The sequence below is a fragment of the Ciona robusta genome, chromosome 7 (genome assembly GCF_009617815.1).
Source record: "Ciona robusta chromosome 7, ASM961781v2".
NCBI classification, from domain to species: domain Eukaryota; kingdom Metazoa; phylum Chordata; class Ascidiacea; order Phlebobranchia; family Cionidae; genus Ciona; species Ciona robusta.
In genome coordinates this window covers 5,564,967-5,587,165 of record NC_143241.1, presented here as the reverse complement: position 1 = coordinate 5,587,165, position 22,199 = coordinate 5,564,967, and the positions used below count along the sequence as shown (strand labels likewise).

Below are 22,199 nucleotides of genomic sequence, written 5' to 3'. Positions count from 1 at the left end.
TTAAACTTTTTACCATCTGAAACCTAAACTTTCTCGCGTATTTAACATATTAACCATGTAAGACGGAATGCAATTAATTTGAACTGTTTAAGGTTCGACACTATGCAGACGATGCTTAGAAAGTCCCACCCCCGACTGTTTTTTACTTAGAACTCTTCCGTGAAACGGTGAGACTAAGCTGGCAAAGTATTACTGCTACGTATGCACACAAACAGCATAAACGTATTACATAACCAACGAATTCTATGCGAGTCATATGTGGCAACATTTTAGCCCGTAGGAGTTAGCATGGGAAGCGCAGGAGTCAGCAATGTGGCATTATATATATTGATTTAATATAAGGAAGCTCACACACGTAATACTCTCTGCATAAGCACGTCTTTGTCTCTGGGGCGTGTTTGAGTAAGGTGGGGTAAGATGGGACAGCTTTTCGCTGTATTTTCTCGTTCCATTTGGGAGTAAATATAAAACATTTAAAGAATTATAAAACCGTATCTTCAAGACTCCCATAGACCATTGTTAATTGTTTACACGATCCGGATATTTAGATTTTATAAGCTAAAGGTGTCCTGTCTGCCCCACAGTAATATAAACAAGAATGCAAAATTTGCTTATTTGTGTTACAAAACTAACGCGAAAATGGCCGTCACTTTACTGAGGAATCGCTCGGTGTAGGAACCTGGAAACGCTTCCCAGAAATTTTGTTATTTTGCAAGTGAGCGATTCGTGACCGTTTGCCTGGGCGTGACGTCACTTTCTGTGACGTCGTAGCGCCGCTGTTTCTGTGTGTGGATTTCGTGCGCGCTTTGGATAGCCTTGGCAATGGAGCCGGGGGAATTTCTTCATCATTTTTCTCCAGTTTCAATGTTGTTGTTCGTATTGGCAGAGGCGGAGGGGTTTCCCCTTCTACGTCATCGAGCATTCTTTTTGGAATTGGAGACGGGGGTGTGTCGGTGACGTCATTTTCGGTGACGTCATTTTTTATGACGTTTTTGTTGACGTAAATCGACTGCGGGACGCTTTCTTTTGGAGGCTCGTGTTTCTTTATATCTGCAGAGGCAAAACTTGAGTTAAAACTAAATAATATATCTGGTTCCTGGTCAGAGGGCATGAGGTCATTAAGCCACAGTATACTGGGAGCAATTGGTCGCCCAGCACACGAGAATATGTATTGAGTAGGGTGGGGGGAGGGGGACCACCTTTAGCACATAGTATCCAAATATCGTGTTTTAAACAATTAACAACGATCTATGGGAGTCTTGAGGATGCTGGTATATCATTTTGCAAACGTTATTTATATACCACCAAATGGTATGATAAAAGAGAATAAAAACATAAAACATCTCACCCCTAACGTATGTTATTTATAAGTGATATTATAAAGGATATAATTAAACATAAATGGCTCGTTTGTCTGCTAGGTGTAGCGGCCACGCTTATTTTTTCCAATTAAATGTAAATGTGTTTTTAAGTGTAAGCGTGTTTAAACAACTGTTGTTTTGTCGCTACAACCTGTCTTTTCGTTTGAAATATTTCTAAATGTTCGCTACCGTAATCGAAGAGACGAATAAAGTTATTAATATAATATTATTACTGAAATGTAAAATGTTATATTCCTTTACTTTGCTTTGGTATCAAAGATATATTTGAATTTGCTCCATTTTCATTGACCGTTGTTACTTGCTTGTGTGACGTCACTTGACGTATTGTGACGTCATTATTATCGTCATCAGAGCTCGAGTCGCTGAAGTCGCTATCCGTATAACTGGAAACGTAAAAAATGTGGTGAATGAATGAATGTAACTTATTTATCCTCGCACAGCGGGGTCACGATAGTCGTTATAACACGAATCTTCAGTTTCGTACACCTCGTGTCAGCTTACGAGTCACCACGTATGTAACTTTGTCGGTGATTTTTTGTGTAAAATATGGCTGACAATTTAGACAACCCAAAAAGGCAACTGGCTTGCAGCAATTGCCGTTAAACGTCCTATCAAATGACACATACAGACACAATGGTAGCAGCAAAAAAAAGAGAAACTGGTGCTTTTTATAGTCAACTTGAAGAATACTACTATACGACCGTGTGGGTGTTTTATTAAACGGAAATTACGACACAATACTGTATTGTAATCTGATACGACAAGAGCGTACGGTATAATGTTGTATCAGTTCCTTTATCCTCTGACGTGTTTTTGGACAATAGATAGTTTAAAGCCAACGCAAAGCTAAGTATAAACAGGTGTTGGGCCAAGCCAACCCAAAATTTCCGAAGTTTTTAGATTTTCTGCTACGTAAAAGTTTTTTCGTTGTTTTATGTTGTAAATACCGTTTCATTATGAATGTAATGTTGCCTTATTCACGCGTGGCCAAGAACGACATTCGTTATAACACTGGTGTTCATACACCTCGTGCCAGCTTACGAGTTACCATGTATGTTACTTTGTGGCCATTGTGGGTGATACTTTTTGGAATTTTGTATGTTTGAATAATTTGAACAACCCATTAGTGACCACTGGATTGGAGCAATTGCCGTTAAGTGTCTTGCCCAAGGACACACAAATATAAACATAACACAAGTTTAAGCTGTATATGTATAGATATATATAATAGGATTGGTCACGTGAAAATAAAACTTCTGTGAGTTATTTTTTGAAATATCCATGAACTGTTTAATCTAAACTACATGTTTGTTACATAATGTAAAATACATGTTTGATTACATACGAAACAGTATTTTGTTCTAGCCACGCCAAAATAAAATTTCTTTGAGAGCTGTTTTAGATTTATGCAATGTAACAGTTAACAAACCGTTTAACCTTTTGTGAAATACATGTTTGATTACCCACGAACCCTAGCGGTTTAAAAAGACGAGCGGTTTAGCGCGAACTTAGTAGGATGATACAAACTCAATATACCTTTCGTTTTCGCTCCTCGCTGCTCTTTTCTCTTTTTCTCTCTTCTTTCTCCTACGCTTGCAGCAGCAGCATATACCCACGCATGTGACAAATATAAGGACCGCACCAGCCACAGCTAGTAATGCAGCCATAAGAAGCCTGTTGTTGCCAGTTGGTGCGTCTAAAATATACCAAGGTAATGGTTAATAGTAGTGTAGGGAAAAATGGGACGTCTTTTTTTTATTTTCTTGCTCCATTTGGTAGTGAACAAAGAACATTTAAAGTACTTTTGAATGAATGAATTACTTTCTCCTCGCGTTATCACAAAGGTGTTCTGTTTTATACACCTTGTGCCAGCTTACGAGTTACCATGTATGTTACTTTGTGGGTTTTTTACATTTTTTATGTGTGGCTGATAATTTGGACAACCCATTAGTGACCACTGGGTTGGAGCAATTGCCGTTAATTGTCTTGCCCAAGGACACATACGCCCACAGTGGTAACAGCGTCAAGCCTTGAACCCATGACCTCTGGGTTATCGGCAGCTGCGCTAACCACTATGCCACGGTGCTGGTTGAATTTTTATTGTCTAAATGTCACTAGAATTGATGGTATGTGGCCAACTCAGGCCTAAATCCTAAGTCCCATAAAATGCAACATAGGACCTCACTCATGTAAAACTACACAATATTTTGAATGAATGAATGTAACTTACTTTATCCTCGCGTGGCAGGAAAATGACAGTCGTTATCACACGGGTTTAACACCTCGTGCCAGCTTACGAGTTACCATGTATGTTACTTTGTGGGTGATTATTTTTTTTGGATTTTTTCATTTTCATTTTTTTATGTATGGCTGATAATTTGGACAACCCATTAGTGACCACTGGGTTGGAGCAATTGCCGTTAATTGTCTTGCCCAAGGACACATACGCCCACAGTGGTAACAGCGTCAAGCCATGAACCCATGACCTCTGGGTTATCGGCAGCCGCGCTAACCACTATGCCACGGCGCTGGTTGAATTTTTATTGTCTAAATGTCGCTAGAATTAATGGTATTTAGGCAACTCAGGCCTAAATCCCAAGTCCCATGACATACAACATAGAACCTCACTCATATAGAAATACACAATATTTTAGCACCTTTAGTTTGGCAATGTATTCCACTGTATCCAGTTGTACATGCACAATATGGTTGGCCAACTTGAGCTTGTTCTATACATCTGGCCTCATTCATGCATGGGCTTATTGGATTGCATTGACCTGAACATAATCATTTTTACGTTTTAGTTATCTGTTGTTTTTTTTGTTAATTTTTATTTTGATAGTTTTTGGTTTTTTATTTATTTAGTTTACCACTTTTATAGCAAAACCTGATTTGAAAATGGAAATAAAAAAATGAAATCGTGAAAAAGTATTAAAATCAACAAAATTATGAAATATCATGAATATAATGAAACCACGAAAAATAATGAAATCATGAAAAATGATGAAAATCAACAAAATCATCAAAATGATAAAAATAAATTTCACCATCACATCTTCTTCCACTTCTTCTTTCATGAACCACGGAAACATCACGTGTGAATGGTTTGCATCGACATTCAAACGAACCCTGTGTGTTCTCACAATCAGCCCTTATGACATCACAATCACTCAGTCGCAATGAGCACTCGTCAATATCTTTAAAAAAAAAATTAAAAATGAACTTTGTAAAAAAAGGTTTAACCTTAAATTCGTAGATAAGAAGAAAAAAGCAACCAAAAAACAACATTGGAAAATAATAATATAAGAATAAAAAAACAAATAAAAACACAAAAAATAGGCAAAAAATGTTTCATATGGTAATAGGGCTTAAAAGTATAAAAAAGTTAAACTTTATTAAAATGGCAACCGAATAAAAAAGTAATGTGTCATAAAAACAAATTATAAACAGTTATTTTGAAGGTATTTACCTGAAATTCTAACAGTGTTTATTTTAAAGAGCACTGGAGTTCCCCTAAATGGAGACACAACTCCTGCAGTTGTTCGCAATGTTCGCTTCAAACCATTTTCTATAGAGTTGGCATCCATCTAAAGTAAAACAGGATTTTTTATCTTAGATAAATTGAAATAGCAGAATATTCAGATAGATTGTTTAAAAGAAATATGAAACAGAACACCGTGTTATAACAACTGTCATTGCCCGCCATGCAAGCATAAATAACAAGCAAGCACAACCGGTATAAAACAGAACATCTGTGTTATAATATCTGGCATTGCCCACCAAACAAAGATAAATAAATTAAATTTCTTTATTTATTTATACTTCCTTAGGTGAGCTTTGAACCCACCAGCCTATAGTTAAACTAACCTGTACATTGTAGAAAGTTTGTCTTTTAAACCTTGTACTGGTGTAAGTATCTTTCTCCGATATAATAACAAATGTAACACGTGCACCAACTACTGGCAAAGCTTGTACATGTTGGATTAATGTGTCTTGATAGTTCGTAACTTCATTTAGTTGGGAGAAGAGATGGTTTAACTGTAAAATGGAAGAAGTTAATACTAGGTCAATTGTAATGTATAATAAAAAATATGCAGAAACTTTGGTGGGACAAAACTGCAATGCTTTTAATTTAGTTAAGGCAGGGGTATCGCATTTGTTTAACTGTAAAGTGGAGAAGTTAATACTAGGGTATTTGCTGTGTAAAAAAAAACAATATGAAAAACAAATTGCTGGCCACAAATGAAACTCCTTAATTTAGTTTTTTAAACCACGCAAAAAGTTACACACGTGGTAACTCGTAAGCTGGCATGAGGTGTATGAACAGTAAGAACACCTGTCTGACCTGTGTTAAAAAGACAGTCGCTTTCGGGCCATGTGGGGATAACAATGTTACATTTCATTCATTGTTATAGCATTGGTATCTTATTTGTGGTACTTTATACAGGTAATGGCCCGTTTAAGAGTTACATGTAACTGTGTGGTTGTATTTTTCTGTATGCTTGACAATTTAGACAACCCATTAGTGACCAATGGGTTTATTACAGTTAAGTGTCTTGCCCAAGAACGCACACACCTACAACAGCTATACATTATAACGTAATATATAAAGTAAAATTAATTCCTGTAATTACTCTAAATAATGGTAAATATTGTATTTTCAGCCACTTACCGCTGCTTTAACAAATCGTTTGATGAAAGTTAATCCCACAGCTTCCAAATTAACCGAACTTATATTTGTACCAGATGTCTGTAGTGCATCAATTGAACCAAGGAAAATTTGAACATCTGTGAAATATTGAAATCATTTTAACACATTTGTCTTTGTATGACAGAACAACAGAAAATCTCTAGAATATTGATATAGCAATGTAGGGTAAAATAAGACACCTTTAGCTTTAGCACATAATATCAAAATGTCCTGATCGTGTTTTAAGTTTTTTTTTTCATTTTCATTTTTACCACCATACATGGTGATTTCTTTTGTATAGAATAACATTTTAAAAACATAAATTTTAGTGTTTTAAAAAAATAACATAATTTACCTTGGCATAAGCTTTCTATTAAGCGTTGTCCTTTTTTGCAAGCTGGATCCACCAAACCGATACGGTTAATAGGAACATGAGGTGTTGTGGTTAATGATGTTGAACTGAAAATAAAATGGAAAAATTTTTGCTACAAGAAATGCAAAACAAAAAAAAATTTGAAAAGCAAAATATAAATGACAAATTTTCTCAGTTTTTTAAAATAAACTGACAGGTGTGTTTTTTATAAAATGTCAAAAACGTATTTAAATATTTAAGGTAGAATATTTTTCCAAGTTTTTTATAAGGTAAAATAAATTTTGAACTTTGACTAACTTTGTAACTGTCGATACACTTGTTGTTGTTGTTGTTGTTGTTAATAAAGATTGTTGAATTGAAGTTGTACTTGCAGGGTTTGTCACTGAAAGTAAATAAAAATGTCAGAGTTGAACATACCACATAATAATATATGGGCAAGTCTCAAGCTTATTTGTGTTTTTAAACGGTTACCAACTTTTTTTCGAGTCAAAAAAATTTAGTTTTAAATTCTGTGAATATTCTTTGTTTACTACCAAATGGGACCATTAAAAAAGAAAACATGGACCATCTTACCCCATCCTATTTCAAATTATGTGCCAACCATATTAATAAAACTCACTTATTTCGTTCGAAAAAGTTGAAGTTCTTAAATTTTCCGTCGTAGTCCCAACACTGGGTGGGGATAGAGTCAACATGGGAATACATAGGCGTCCGGGAAGTAAGAAATGGAGTGCACCTGCTTCCAAAAAACCACGTCTACATTCGCAAGCATAAGATCCCTCAGTGTTTGAACATATTGCACCAATTGGGCAATCGTTCATGCTTGGGATGGAGCATTCATTCACGTCTGTAATTTAAGTGTATTTATTTAACTGTATGTATTAACGTATGTGTTTAGATGTATTTATTTAAATGTTTTTTATTTAGGGTGTAACGGTCACGCCTTTTTCCAAACTGTTATATATTTTTTTGTTTTGTTTATAGGCAGGCATCAACAACTATTGTTTTGACGCTATATTGAATGAATGAATGAATGAAATTTATTTCGTCTCTTCGGTCACGATAGCGAAGAACAAGAGAGTTGACAAAAGCGAAAAGACAGGTAGTAACGGTAAAACAACAGTTGTTAAAACACGCTTATTGATAAAAAAGAAACAAATATTGTTTTGGATAAAAGGCGTGACCGTTACACCCTACAGACGATACAATGTGAAGATTAGATAAATAACATTTAATTAAACATATTAAAGTTCTAATTTGAAGAAAAGTGTGCGTAAGGACACAACCCGTACAATGGATATTTGTTTTTTTTCACTTTAAATATTTCTTAATCTTCGCTACTGTTATCGAAGAGACAAATAAAGTTATTATTCGTATTATTACCTTCAACAAACATGAATACAGTAGGATATTGTCTGCTAGCTAAAGGTGAACCTTCTAAATATGAGTTTCTTACAGCAGTAACATCTGCTGTGCTGGATAGCAAGAAATGTAAGATTGACGATGAAATTATACCTGGGGAAAAATAGGGGTAAATTTACCCCAGTTTAAGAAAATGCTGGTATAAAGTATATAAATAAGAAAAAACATTTAACAAAATATGCCTACCTTGATTTGGAATATTTGAAAATGTTACATCTCTATTAGTGCTACCATAGTAAAGCATAGGGTAGTTCGTAAGCACAGTTGTGCTGGAAAATGTGTCGGAAATCTGTAAAAATAGTTATATCAAAGCTGCAACTTCTCAGAAATTTTCCCTTACAGGCACACGAACATAAAACAACAGTCGTTCTTAAAATAGGTGGCTTTTTATATCAATAATTATAAATAGTCCAAAAAACAGCCCTTTTACACATTGAGTAAAATCTTTCAATGCATAAAAAAAATTGATGACATCATAAAAAAGTTCAAAATAAAGTCTTGTAGCAAAAAAAATGAATAAATAAATGTCTAATTTAATTTTTCCGCCAAATCAAAGACTTTTGGACAGTAGGTCAAAAACAGGAAATTTGACAGGATAATAAAAAAAATAAATGGAAACTATATTAGACGACAGATAACATATAATAATCCTACATGGTTTGAAATAGATTCTGCCAGTAGAGATTTTGTTTCAATGGAAGTCAAAACATCCGAGTTGAGTGTCGGAAACCGAAGAAAAATACGGAAAGATTTTACACCTGATGAAAATATGATGATATATTAAAATCATTGCTTCACCGTAACTTAAACTTTATATTATTTATAAAATCACAAAAATTTTAACAGTTATGAATTTACATTTTTCATAACAGTAAGTTTATACAAAAACTTAACATAAAAACAGTTGGTTTAATACAAGTTATTAATTAAAAGTAAACTAAGATTCATTTTAACGTTGCTAAGTTTTGTAACCTGCGGAGTAAGACACCTTTAGCACACAATATCAAAATATTTTGATTGTGTATTCGCAATTTAAACAATTAACAACGGTCAATGGGGATATTGTTTTATAATTCTTCAATAAATTTTCTTCGTTTACTACCAAATGAGACGGTAAAATAGAATAAAAAGATGTCCCTTCTTCCCCACTCTACTATTTGACATTAATCTAGTTATGGCATCTTGTCTTTCGAATTTTAGAAATGGCAGTTATTTTACAATAAAAACCTCTGGAAAAAGCGATAATTTTCCTGGAAAAGCAATAATTTACACAAACTTATTCTAACTTGAACAGGATAAGTAAAAACTACGTTTTATTGTCGCGCTGTTGCAAGTTTTCAACCATAAACCCGCAGCTTTTGTGTGTTACAGTACATTTTTAAGTAAAACCAACCTGATTCAGGCATCTCGTATTTAAAATGTCAGTTATTTTACAATAAAAGTAATAACTATTAATTTTAAGCACTAAAAGCGATAATTTTGATCACGCAAACTTACTTATTCTGACTTAAACAGGTTGTGCCTCATACTTGGAAATCTCAATTATTTTACCAAAAAAAGTGAAAAGGTAATATTACAAAAACTTACTTAATCTGACTTGAACAGGTCGTGTAAATGACGTATGAACTGTTGAAGCATCTTTCCATTTTTCAGCCACACGTACCAAGTATATGAGGTTACGATGCAAACCAGGAATAATTAAACTACTGATACCGGATGCTATTGTACGTTGTGTCCAACGTGTTAAAGGTGTTGTTCGTGCATGGCCTAGAAATATAAATTTCAAAACATTTTTTTTGATTTCCTGGTCTCATGATTAAATTAATTTTTATTACTATTTGTATAACATCTAATTTTTTTTTGTTTTTGACCCAATGTCACATATTGCTTTTCAGCAGAAAAAATCAATTATATATAGTTTTTTTTGAAAAATTTGCTACAAGACTGTGCATAATGAACAAACTTTTTTAAGACAATTCCATCTACTTTCAAATGAAACTAACTATGGTAGCTTGGAGAAAAAACTGTGAGGAGTAACATTATCCAAATCCTTAGTTAAATTGTACTTTATTTTATTAAAAAGTTATGACATTTAAGCCAGAGTAGGTCTATTACCCAGAGTAGGATACAAAAACGCCAGAGTAGGACACAAAAACGATACACCTTTTATTTTGTCTTGAAAAACATAATTCAAACACTTTTGAACTGTATAGTAATTTAATAAAACATCATGTCTTTTAAGCCAGAATTGGCTTATTACTCAAAAAAAGTCAAACAAAATTTCACACACCTTTGATCTTGTATTGGAAAACATAATCCAAATCACTGGCCCGTCGTCCCCCATCTGGAGGGCCGTCTCGCCTCCATGTTACTTTTAGTTTAGTTGGCGTAATAGCTACCACGTATATTACAACATTGGGTGTTGGAATCTGAGTAGTTTGAACTTCTGTAGTTGTTGTATGGTTGATGGCTTGCGTAACGGCCGCAAGGGTTGATTGTGGAGTTGTGGTAAGATCTACATAAAATCGTAATTTTGATTTGTATATAATCATCTGAGCTACTTTTTATGATGTTTTTTGAATATATTATGCCTATTAAAAAAAGGGGGGCCCAAGAAAATAATTAGAAAAAACTGCCCACAATGTTACATATACATGGTAAATCGTAAGCGGCACAAGGTGTATGAAACAGAATAGCCATGGTATAACGACTGTCTTTGCCATGTCACATGAATGTGAAAAAGTTAAATTCATTCAATTAAGTTACAGGTTTCAAAATAAAAACAAAATATTTTGTTATTTAGTAACACTTACTAACACTAAAAAGTGCAAAAAAAGACCCATTTATATATCTATAAAAAAACTCATTTATTTATCGATAAATAACAAGTAAACATCACCTACCATCATTCACACAGTATCTACCAGGTTGAAGGTTCCTTCTATTACTCCAATCTTCATAATCACCAATACATTGACATCTAAAGCCGGAGACAATGTTCGTACAACGTGCGTTCGGTGAACAGTCGTGCCAACCACTCCCACATTCGTCAAAATCTATAGTAATGGTTTTTAACTATAAAGTTTGTATATCTTTATTTTTAATGCTTGATACTGATATCAATGTATACATTCTAGCTCTTTGGTAGAGTGATCAGGCCTTATATCGGAACTGAAAGATACCGGGTTCAATGCTTGATGCTGCTACTATTGGGGACATATGTGTCCTTGGGCAAGACACTAAATGGTAATTGCTCAAAGCCAGTAGTTACTGATGGGTTGTAGCAGCTTACGTGTTAGGGTAATGGGCCAATTCTGGCCTACTTCTTATATTTCACCTTTTATTTCAACTGCACTAAAATCCACTCCCAGTGTTTCCTCATATAAAGTATTATGTTCAAAAACTTGCTGAAGTTGGTTGATTGCAACTGGAGACTCAGAACCGAAAAATAATTGCGCAATCCTGGTAAATTAAAAAAAAAACAATGTAAAAAAAAGAAATTAACTTTATTTTGCACCAAATTTTTTTACAACTTTTTACATGTTAAACTACCATAAATTTTAAATTCAATTAAAGAGTTATAACTTACGCATAAGTTCTTCTGTGTATGCCTGGTATCAAAGTCACATTGCCAGTTGAGATGTATTGTCTTATCCTATTCCCAACCACTTGTGTAATCTAGAAGTACAGATTTAAAATATATAATAAAACATAGGCGCCAAACCTGGGGTGGCAGGGTAGGCAGGCCTTTCCTGAAATTTCTGCACTGAATTAATCTATAAATAATGACATCAAATTTGTCTTGAAAAATGTCTCGAGTAGCTAAATTCAATTTTATGTAACATTGTATTTGAAGAGTTTTTTTCTACGTGGGTTTCTACGGCATAGCACACCATGGAACCTGAGATTTAGGCTAGAGTTGGCCTATTTCTTTGATAATGACACGTATCAATTTTTTTTTGAATATATATGCGCGTTTAACTATCCCTGCCTCCTATGCATACCATTAAGTTTGGCTTCTAAAAAACCAAGTGTTACTGTACTAAAGTACTGTGCGACAAAAAATTGGCATTTTGATAAATTCATTTTGTTTACTCTTATTAATTTTTCGAAAAAAGTATATGGATAGAATTTTTTTTACCAAGTTTCTGACGTTTTGTGAAACTTCAATTGTATGTTCATTATTTGTATTTTGAAATTCCAATGTGTATAACACTCTTGTTATGTTTAATTTCAATGTAAAGATGGCGTGACCTGGAAATGTAACAAAACATTTAACAATAAACTATAAAAATTCATTTAACTTTAACTATAAAAATTCCAGTTAGAGGTTAAACCAAACTTAGATAGTTAAATGAAAAGATATTATAGAAAAAAGTGTAAAAAGAGAATAAAAGAAGAAGGTAAGACCTAGTTCTAGGGAGTTGAGACCTAGTTCTGCTGAGCCAAACTTGGATAGTTAAATGAAGAGATATTATAGAAAAAAAGTAAAAAAGAGAAAGAGAGAAGAAGTTAAAACCTAGTCATGGTTAGCTGTAACTGAAAGAATTACCCACAAAGTTACACACGTGGTAACTTGTAACAGGCACAAGGTGCAGGAAACAGAACACACGTGTTATAACTACTGTCGTTGCTCCGTCATGTGAAAATAAATAAGTTAATCTTATTTATTCACTTCCTGGTAATAATGTGGTAAAAAAGCAACAGACATTTAAAACAGAATATCTGTGTTATAAAATGACTATCCTTGCCCGCAAACCTAAAAATAAATAATCTTACTTGTTTCTAGTGTCACCCATGGCGTGAATTTCCCAACAGCATTTACATTAGCAGCAGCAACACGAAACTTGTAAACAGAGTTCGACACAAGACCATTAACAATGGCCCTCATTACAAAAGTATCTTCGAAAAATCGAGAAGAATTGGAGATATGATATTGTTCCGCTGTTAAATTTAAAAAAAAATTATTTTTTTTTATTACTTTTTTAGAAAAAAACTTTTAAATGAAAGTTTGTTAGCCTATAATTAGGGTTTTATGGAATTTTGGGTTGGTGTGGTTCTACAGTGTAAAACACCTGGGAAATAAGATACTTTTTTAGGTACAAAAGGTTTGGAGCAATGTCTGTTAATTTCGCTATTTTAAGGTTTTTGTACACATTTACTTATAATTAAGGCAAAAAATGTTTCAGTTTAAGCACATTTCAAATTTTTGTTTTGCTTATATATGTAAGTAGTTTCCTTCCAAATTGCTGCCAACCCTATTGCACACATGTGGGTTAAAATAGAGAGTGTTAAAAAAATATGGTATAATTGTATACTTCAAAAATATGAATTTTCTTTAAAATATAAAAAATCTTTTAAACTTACAAGTAATATTTGTGTCTGATCGTTTTTTTGATTCGACTACGAACCAATACTTGAGTCTTCTTCTTCTTAATTGAGGAGGAATCTTCCAAGTAAGAAGAGCAGATTGAGGATCAGTTAGTGATGCTCGGAAGTTCTGAGGAGCATCAAATGCTGTGCAAAGTAAAAGTAAATTTGTAAAACTTTATTCCTGTAACAGTAAAAGTAAAAAAAAATAAAAAAACTGGTTGTGTAAAACATAACAGATACATGCGATGCCTAATAAAACCATGTCACATTACTAAGCAGTATACTGAAGTCAAAAGCTATTAATATGAAAAGAAAATACAGTATATCATACATTCATACCTTTTATACACACATCTGAAAAATTAAATTAATTATAACAAATAAACACTACAGTAAGAATTGCATAAAAATTATAAATAGTTGGATAAAACATAACAGATATAATACATGAAAAGCCTAAAATTCTGTTACATTAGCAATATACTAAACTACAAAATCTATTAATATGAAATTAACAAAAAATGTATCCCAAATGCACACAACTCATAAAAATAAAATGGAAATATAACAAAAATATAATAGAAACATGGAAATATAACAGAAATATAATAGAAACATACCGATACATGTACGACCAGGTAATAAAAGATAATCTGAACTAACGTCGACCATTCCAGATGGACAACTACATTCAAATGATCCTGGTGTATTGGAACAGGGATTTCCTCGACAGTCTGATAACTGGGTTCTGCATTCATCAATGTCTGGAAAAGATGGGTAGTAACAGAGTAGCTAAATTTAATTTATGTAATAAGATGTATAGTAGGGTGGGGGAAGATGGGACAACTTTGGCACATAGGAACAACTTTGGCACATATCAATATCCTGATGATGTTTTAAACAATTAACAATGGTCTATGGGAGTCTTGAGGATACAGTTTTATTATACTTTGAATGTTCTTTGTACCACCAAATGAGAATGAAAAATAGAATGAAAAGGGGTCCTATCTTCTCCCCGCCCCTACTATATCATTTTTTTAAATCATTTTTTTTTCTATGTAGGTTTCTACAGTGTAGCACACCATGGGGCTGGGGATTTTGGACAGAGTTGGCCTATTATTTCGGCACACTGGGTGTGCAACTAATTTGTGATCACTAGGTTGGAGCAATGTCCGTTAAGCGTCTTGCTCAAGGAAAATAGGCTGTTAATAGTGTCAGTATCAAGAATTGAACCCCGTTCCTTGGGTTACGATGCAAGTGCCTAACCACTAAGCCACAATGCAGGACTACATACATAACATAATTTAATTTTTTATTTCTTCGAAAAACAATAGCGAAGATCATGTTAATTAAAGAACGAAGAGAAGGGAATTAGCAGCAAAACAACAGTAAAAAAAACACACTTTGGATAAAAGTGCGGAATAGAGTGTCAACAAAGCGTGGCTGTTAACTAGGTAGTATTTATACTTTTACTTATAACATACCTGTAACTTGAATAGAAGAATAGCTGACAGTTCCCAAGGGCATAGTGTCGGTTAAATGAGGATAAAATAATCTTTTTATTCCCCTCTGAAGAGCAGACAGTGACGTGGCAGCAGATTCTGTTGTTTCTGAATCTGTAAAAAATACATATTAACGAAGAACCATATAGTCGACACAGTATGGTTATGGTATATATATGCCAAAAAGGCACAGTATTGTATATATATGCCCAGAAGACACAGTGTAGGGTTTAAAATGCAGTATAGTAGACACAGCATTGAAAAAACATGGTGTTTTTTAAACTTAAAATATTTTATTGATGAAAGGGCAACAGCAAGGCATGCAAGGAATCTGGGAGTTAGGTCAGAGTTGACCAATTTTTTTGTAATGTGTGTTTTTAATGTATAGTGTTGTGTGTATGTATATAACTATGGATAATAATGTATAGTGTTGTATTGTATATAACTATGGATAAATTAAACCAATACAAAAGGACATATATTTATTCAACATTGCTCAGCAAAGATTTTCACAAAAATTATCCTTATGACACTAACGCAATGGTCAAAATCTGGCTTAAACAGTGTGCTCTGTCTCAGAACCTCACCTATATAGAGTTTTACTTACATGGAGGCTCTAGAAAAATAATTGCTTGGAACCTAATTTTGCCCTGGCCTGTGAAATCCGATTGTTGCATTTGAACATCTGTTACAAGTTGTGGTAGAGATGAAAGAACTTCTTTTGCCTGAATATTAAATTTATGTTGTAACTATGCATGTAAAAAAACAAGATACAGGCAAAAATGAAAATGATTTGTAAGAAATACTTTATACATGAAAAAAGAAAGCTTTAAAAAAATATTTTTAAACAACAACAAAAAATGCGTTATTTTTAAGATCAACAACAGAAAACAAAAAAATAAGTAGAAAAAAATAATTTAATATTTAACTTGCTTTTATTTTTGCAATACCTCATATATAATACATAATTGGATTTTAGATATATAGTCTATATATGTATTACATTTTATCAATTAGTTAAAATGCACTTTTCACTGTACTATACATTTTAAGACTCAATCATATTTTGCAGTTATTTATATAAATTCCATGGTAAACTTAAATCTAATGTGGATTCTTACATATAATGTAATGTTCTGATGTACTTCAGTGCGAATAGATTGGTAGTTGTGGACGGTCCGATTTAGGTTCAAATCAAAGATCACTTTGTATAGAAGAGACACTGGAATAAAAATAAATTGATTAAATGTAGAATTTAAAAAGGGGTTTATGGCTCATTGCTGCTGCTATTGTGGACGTATGTGCTTCTGGGCAAGACACTTAACGGCAGTTTTAAGTCATCACTAATGGGTTGTATTAATTGTAAGCCATACAGAAAATAAAAATTACTCACGAAGTTACACACGTGGTAACACAGTAAGCTGGCACAAAGTGCGTAAAACAGAAAAACCATGTGAGGAAAAAGCAGGTTACATTAAAAAAGATGAATTAAAGTAAAGATAAAAGATTATATATTATATAAAGTATGATTAGCAAACACACAATAGTATTTTACATTTGAAATGCTAATTTGCTGAATATTGTATATAGGCAAGGGGTTCTACAGCGAGACACAGAAAGGAACTAGGAATAAAGCATGAGTTTAAACAAGCTACTTAATGCAATTGGTACAGAAAATTTTTGTTTTGTATATTCACTAAAATTTATTTAAGATTATTCTTATTTTTTTGCATATTCTCACTAAAACTATTCTTATTTAAGAAAATATTTACTAAAACCAAAAATTTCAGAAAGTAAGTATTCAAACATACCAGTTCGAACTTGTGACCATGGCGACCATCTTCCATTCGCTTGATTGGTGATCGCTCGAGAACGAACACGATGTACCTCGTTTTGAGGAAGATTGTCCAAAGTATATTCAATGTAAAAATCCACTCTAAAAATCAAAAAATAATTTACATATATGTATATATATATATTTAAATTTTTGGCCATGAGTGGCCATGATTATTTAAGACAGTACTTTTTAACAGTTTGGTCAAGACGCTAAAGTTTTTAGTTGATTCACGTACTAATAGTGTTTTACAAAGCATTTTGACTTTTATAATACATTTACAGATAAAATCATTTTTTTGGTTAGGTTATAAAAAATTGCACACATGTAGTTTACAAAATAGTGTTTAGTAAGCACAGATGTAGGACTTAAGAACTTACATGTTTATGTCAATCACCCTTGCTGGTTGTATAACTCCTGATATAGTTTGCCATTCCACTTGGTATTTAATTATATCCCCAAGATTGGACTCTGGTTCACCAAATATAACGTTCACACTGCTGGGGTTTATGACTTCAAGTGTCAAATCCAGTGGTTCATCTGTACAATTATGAAAAGTTGAAAAGCAATATTCTGTACAATGTTGAAAAGTCTGTAGAATGTTGAAAAGCAATATTTCAAATTCAACACAGTGGTACTAGTACTATTGTGGGCATATGTGTCCTTGGGCAATACATTTAACGGCAATTGCTTTGACCCAGTGGTCACTAATGGGTCGTCTAAATTGTCAGCTATACAGAAAAACAATCACCCACTAAGTTTCATCTGTGGTAACTTGTAAGCTGGCATAAGGTGCATGAAACAGAACACCCGTCTTATAATGACTTTCGTTTTCCAGTCATGCGCGAATAAAGTAAGTTAAACAAACAATCAACATGTTATGTGTGTCTAATGTATAGAAAGATACTTTCAAAACGTAACCATTTATAAGTGAATAAGTGAGTTACCCATCAAGTACTAAATCAAAAAATCCCAACTATAATCAACCTGTATTCATTTCACATTGGTGACCAGGGAACCTATGACCTCTGACCCCAATGTCAATAAAATCATCCATGCATGAACATCTGTATTGACCAATCAAATCATCACAAGTGGCAGAAGCAGGGCAAAAATTTAAAGGGCTGTTACAAAACCGAATATCTGAAAAAATATAAGGAATTTTATTATCTAATAAACGAACATATAACAATTTGGTCTTTATTGTTTAAATTGTAAAGATAAATAACTGTCTTGTGTTTTTTTTTAATATGGGGTGACATTGTAACATACAAGATAAATCTTAAGATGGCATGAAGTGTAAGAAACAGAACACTTGTGTTTAACGACTGTCGTTTTCCAGCCATGCAAGGATAAGGAAAAAGTTACAAACAAAAAGAACCTCAATAAATAATGTATTGAATGCAATCTCTCCCCCCCCCTCCCCTATTTTAAAATACATGAGCGGTGTCACCCTTGTTTCAAAATACATGGTGACGCCCTTGTTACAAAATACCTGTTGTCACCCCTGTTTTAAAACACATGATGTCACCCTTGTTTCAAATACATGGTGACATCTCATCACATGCACATCTAACATTACACCTATGCTCACCATATACAATCACATCTCTTGCAAAATGAACAATATGCCTTGCACGATTTCTTCTCATAATAATTGATATTTCTCCTCGTGTTATGTTAATTCCAACATCAAAGTAAATATGGTAGAAAACCTGAATAAATATTGTTGTTTGCATGGACACCTAACAGCAGGGTAAAATTTGGATGACATTCTTAAAATACAGTTCAACTTTCAGTTGTTAAATATAGGGAACTTCATTGATTAAAAATGCAATATACTTTGGCTATGCTTGTTTGTATTGACACCTAACAGCAAGGTAAAGGCTCAAACTGGGGTCCTAGAACGTATAACACACCTGTTTTAAATTTGAATGACATGTCATCCCGGCACCCATAACGTTCTACATTGATGCTGTTACCAATGTTTTTAATGCGTATTAAGTGACCAAAACAGCTTCATACATTTCACAAAGTTTTTAAAACAATAATTGATGAGGAATTTAAACAAAATTAGAAATAAATAAAAACAAGTGTGACAAAATGGAGACAAAAAAATGGCACTAGTAAAGAATCCTCCCGTATGTTACAAAATAGGCTGGTGGGAAGTGTTAGAGGTTGGTAGTTAGGGGTTAAATAGGTTTAGTGTTTGTATGGATTATAAGTTAAGGGTTAGTGGTTAGCAGATAATGTGGGGAAGGATTAGTTTCTAGCCACAAAACTTCATAACTTACCCTTGTCCACCCCCTGCCCAGGTTAAAACTGGTTGAGTTGACCTCACTTGACCCCAAGTAAGACAAAGGAAGAATAGAAGGAAGCTGTGTTGAAGATAGATAACGTTATCTATATGAGTATTTATACTAGTTTTGTGGGATAGGATCAATGTTTTTTTTTTATTTTTAGGGGGATTTTTTTATTTGTGGCTGATAATTTGGACAACCCATAGGTGACCACTGGGTTGGAGCAATTGCCAAAGGTGTCTTGCTTAAGGGCACATGCGCACACAATGGTAGCAGCGACGAGCCTTGAACCCATTACCTCTGGGTTACAGGCAAGCGCGCTAACCACTTTGCCGGCGCCGGTCTTCCAGTACTAATTTCTATGTTCTGCTGCAAGCCGAGAAATATAAACGGAACTAGAACATAGAGTGCAAAAATCTACTTACGGCATTTTTAAAATTGTCTTTTTTGTTATCGGGTACTTCAGCAAAGAGTAGGAACGTCTTAACATCTGTTAAATTTAAAATAATAAAGTCTAGTATGCAAAATAATATCCCTGGTAATTCCCCAACATTATTACACAGTACACGAATATATATGGGGACCAACAAATATATTGAGGGACTTTATGTATACGGCATAATAGGTACAGAGTCGTATAAACACCTTTTCTATGGCTCTGAATAGGATTAGTAATGTGAGGAAGAAGGGAGACTTAGCACATAATATCTAAATATTCTGATCGGGTTTTGAACATTTAACAACAGTCTATGACAGTCGTGAGGAGACGGTTTTATAATTCTTTGAAAGTTCTTCGTTTGCTACCAAAAAAACAAGACACATACCTATACGCAGGCTTTATAGGAACAATAATAATACACATGACACGAATAATAGAAATATACACACAGTCTTTACCCAAATTTAATTGAATCCATGGCGTAAATGCACCAGCGTGTTGATTCTGAGCAGACACCCTGAACTGGTACATGCTATGGAATAACAGATTCCTAGCAACGTATCGTCTTCTTGAAGCATTCACCCGAACCTAAAAAAGGCGGCAGTTATTTCCAACCCTTTGTCGGTTATCGTTATATAGGTTAAGAGATGGAACACCTTTTCATTTTATTTCTCTAAACATTTAGTAGTAAAAAAAGGAAATTCCAATCATTATGAAACAGTATCCTTGCGACCCCCAAAGACCGTTGTTAATTGTTTAAAACACGATCAGGAAGTATGGAATATTATTTGCTAAAGGTGTCCCGTCTTCCCTTCCCTACTGTATTTATAGATGATGAGGAATTTAATTAAGTTCTAGTAACTCAGTTTAGTGACACAATAATCTATTGAGTGCAACAGCCGCGCGTTTTCGCTGAACTCTTTCCCACACTTTTTATCCATAGCGTGTTTTAACAACTGTTGTTTTGTTGTCGATTCCTTCCGGTTAATGGTTCAATAACATGATTTTCGCTATTGTTTCGTAAAGATAAATAAAAATTATGTTATGTTATCCTTACGGTAGTAATGTCGCTGCTGTTACGAAATCTATATTGAACAGTGTAGAATTCAATTCCACCATGCGTCGGATCAGGCGATCTCCATTTCATTTCGGCTGTAGTTGGAGAACGAGGTTCTACTGTGACGTTTTTCGGTGCAGTTGCCACTGTGGTAATAAAAATACAGTCAACACAAGGTATGTCAAAAAAATCGGAAAATATCTAAAATTGCGCTAGTAAGGATAAAACAAAAATTAATAGGCCGTTGTTAATTGTTTAAAACACGGTCAGGATATTTGGGTGTTATGTGCCAATGGTGTTCCATCTTTCCCCCGAGTACTATATATAGTATGGGACGAGAAAAACAGAATAAAAAGGTGTCCCATCTCCTCCCACCCTACTATATGTCTCACCATATACCTATAAGCTTTACCCATGCTATAATCTTTTAGTAAAACTAAAATAAAGCGATTTACCTCCGTTTAACGTTTCGACTTGGCATTGCAACACAGCTGCTGTAGAATTGGTATCAGAATCAAAAACAGTTTGATTTAAATCCGACTCCAATGAAACAGCCACGTTGTAACTCGTTGATGAATTTAAATCTTTTATGATGTAACTGCTTATGTTTGCTGTCAGTAACTGTACTTGTTCGGTGTCATTATGACCCGCTGGCTTCCAAGTTATTTTGTAAAATACAGACGACGAGTTCTAAAAAAAATTTTTTTTATTTGTTAAACATTTTATGACTTAATTTTTACCAACAATTTATAAAGTTCTAAAAAAAGTTACGTTTTATACAGTAGGATGGGGGAAGATGGGACACTTTTTAACTCTATTTTCTCGTCCCATTTAGTAGTATAAGCAAAGAACATTCAAAGAAATATGAAACTATGTCCTCATGACTCTCATAGACCGTTGTTGATTGTTTAAAACACGATCGGGATATCTGGATATTATGTACTAAAGGAGTCCCATCTTCCCCACCCTAATAATACATTACAAGGCAACGGCAGACTTACATTACTGCTTCTATTATATAATGTTGTATTCCGATTGACGAGGAGTGACGTGTTAGGATACAAAGACCACGTGACGTTGATGCCTTCCTCGGTCACGTGACACGAAGAGTAACTTCCCGTCGCAGAAACTGTAAAAACAACGTGTTCTTTTATTATATTGACCAAATTATCAGCCAGACGTGAAAAACGATGAATATCTCCAAAAAATAATTACCTACAAAGTAAATACTCGGTAACCCGTAAGCTGGCACGAGGTGCATGAAACAAAACACCCGTGTTCAACGTTACATTTATTTATTCATATTCTATATGGGTAAGGTCTTGTCAAGGACCTCGGATTTATGCCAACTTTAGACCATTACCCCGCAATCTCTAGTAGGTTATATCTTATATTCACTTACCTATACGAATCACAAGTAAAATATTGCCAGCAACAAACCAATATCGTGTCCATATGTCAAAGTATTTTGTACAGACCATTCTAAATCTATATCAACACATTTTTAACCATAATAAATATATTTTGCTAATTGCCTAAAAAAAAGAACTTTAAATGCAAATATAAAAGGTTGGGGTAAGATGAGCCATGTTTTCATTTTCTTTTATTGTCCTTTTTGGTACAGTAAACAAAGAAAATATACGGAATTATATTTCCCCATCCTTACGACACTAAAAAACGTTGTTTATTGTTATTAAAAGAAACGTTGTTTATTGTTGTTAAAAAACACACAATTAAGAACATAGTTTAGGTTATTATATGCTAACGATATCTAAACTGTCCCATAGTACTATATATTTTACAACTTACAGCTGTATTTGTTTTAAT

General features: G+C 33.7%; 1 protein-coding gene across 2 annotated transcripts; it reads right to left on the bottom strand.

The window, feature by feature from the left end:
- Positions 1-304: 304 nt before the first annotated feature.
- Positions 305-21,935, bottom strand: LOC149734133 (uncharacterized). Of its 2 annotated transcripts, none has more exons than XM_089880600.1 (37): positions 21,775-21,935; positions 21,374-21,501; positions 20,828-21,062; positions 20,373-20,518; positions 19,774-19,903; positions 19,302-19,366; positions 18,871-18,954; positions 18,171-18,291; positions 17,564-17,719; positions 16,957-17,116; positions 16,554-16,678; positions 15,864-15,964; positions 15,350-15,467; positions 14,725-14,856; positions 13,861-14,004; positions 13,235-13,384; positions 12,647-12,811; positions 12,009-12,121; positions 11,457-11,545; positions 11,205-11,329; positions 10,771-10,923; positions 10,158-10,382; positions 9,455-9,634; positions 8,522-8,625; positions 8,054-8,156; positions 7,829-7,960; positions 7,065-7,292; positions 6,743-6,827; positions 6,428-6,531; positions 6,055-6,170; positions 5,250-5,420; positions 4,852-4,969; positions 4,430-4,579; positions 4,040-4,159; positions 2,919-3,078; positions 1,619-1,765; positions 305-1,052 (listed from the first exon to the last, which is right to left on the bottom strand). In XM_089880600.1, exons 1-37 carry the CDS (start codon positions 21,851-21,853, stop codon positions 647-649), a joined length of 5,268 nt encoding a protein of 1,755 aa, XP_089736726.1. In that variant the 5' UTR covers positions 21,854-21,935; the 3' UTR covers positions 305-646. The 2 variants fall into 2 exon arrangements, with proteins under 2 accessions (XP_089736726.1, XP_089736727.1); XM_089880601.1 differs by having other exon boundaries at positions 305-1,050; positions 1,623-1,765.
- Between the last annotated feature and the right edge of the window lie 264 nt (positions 21,936-22,199).

What these genes read in the sequence shown, in the direction of transcription:
- LOC149734133 (XM_089880600.1), bottom strand. Translation starts at nt 21,853, where the DNA reads ATGGTCTGTACAAAATACTTTGACATATGGACACGATATTGGTTTGTT. An exon ending in ATGGATTCAATTAAATTTGG is followed by an intron (nt 19,367 to 19,773) that starts GTAAAGACTGTG and finishes TAAATTTAACAG; the next exon opens with ATGTTAAGACGTTCCTACTC. An exon ending in TTGATACCAAAGCAAAGTAA is followed by an intron (nt 1,053 to 1,618) that starts AGGAATATAACA and finishes TTTTGCCTCTGC; the next exon opens with AGATATAAAGAAACACGAGC.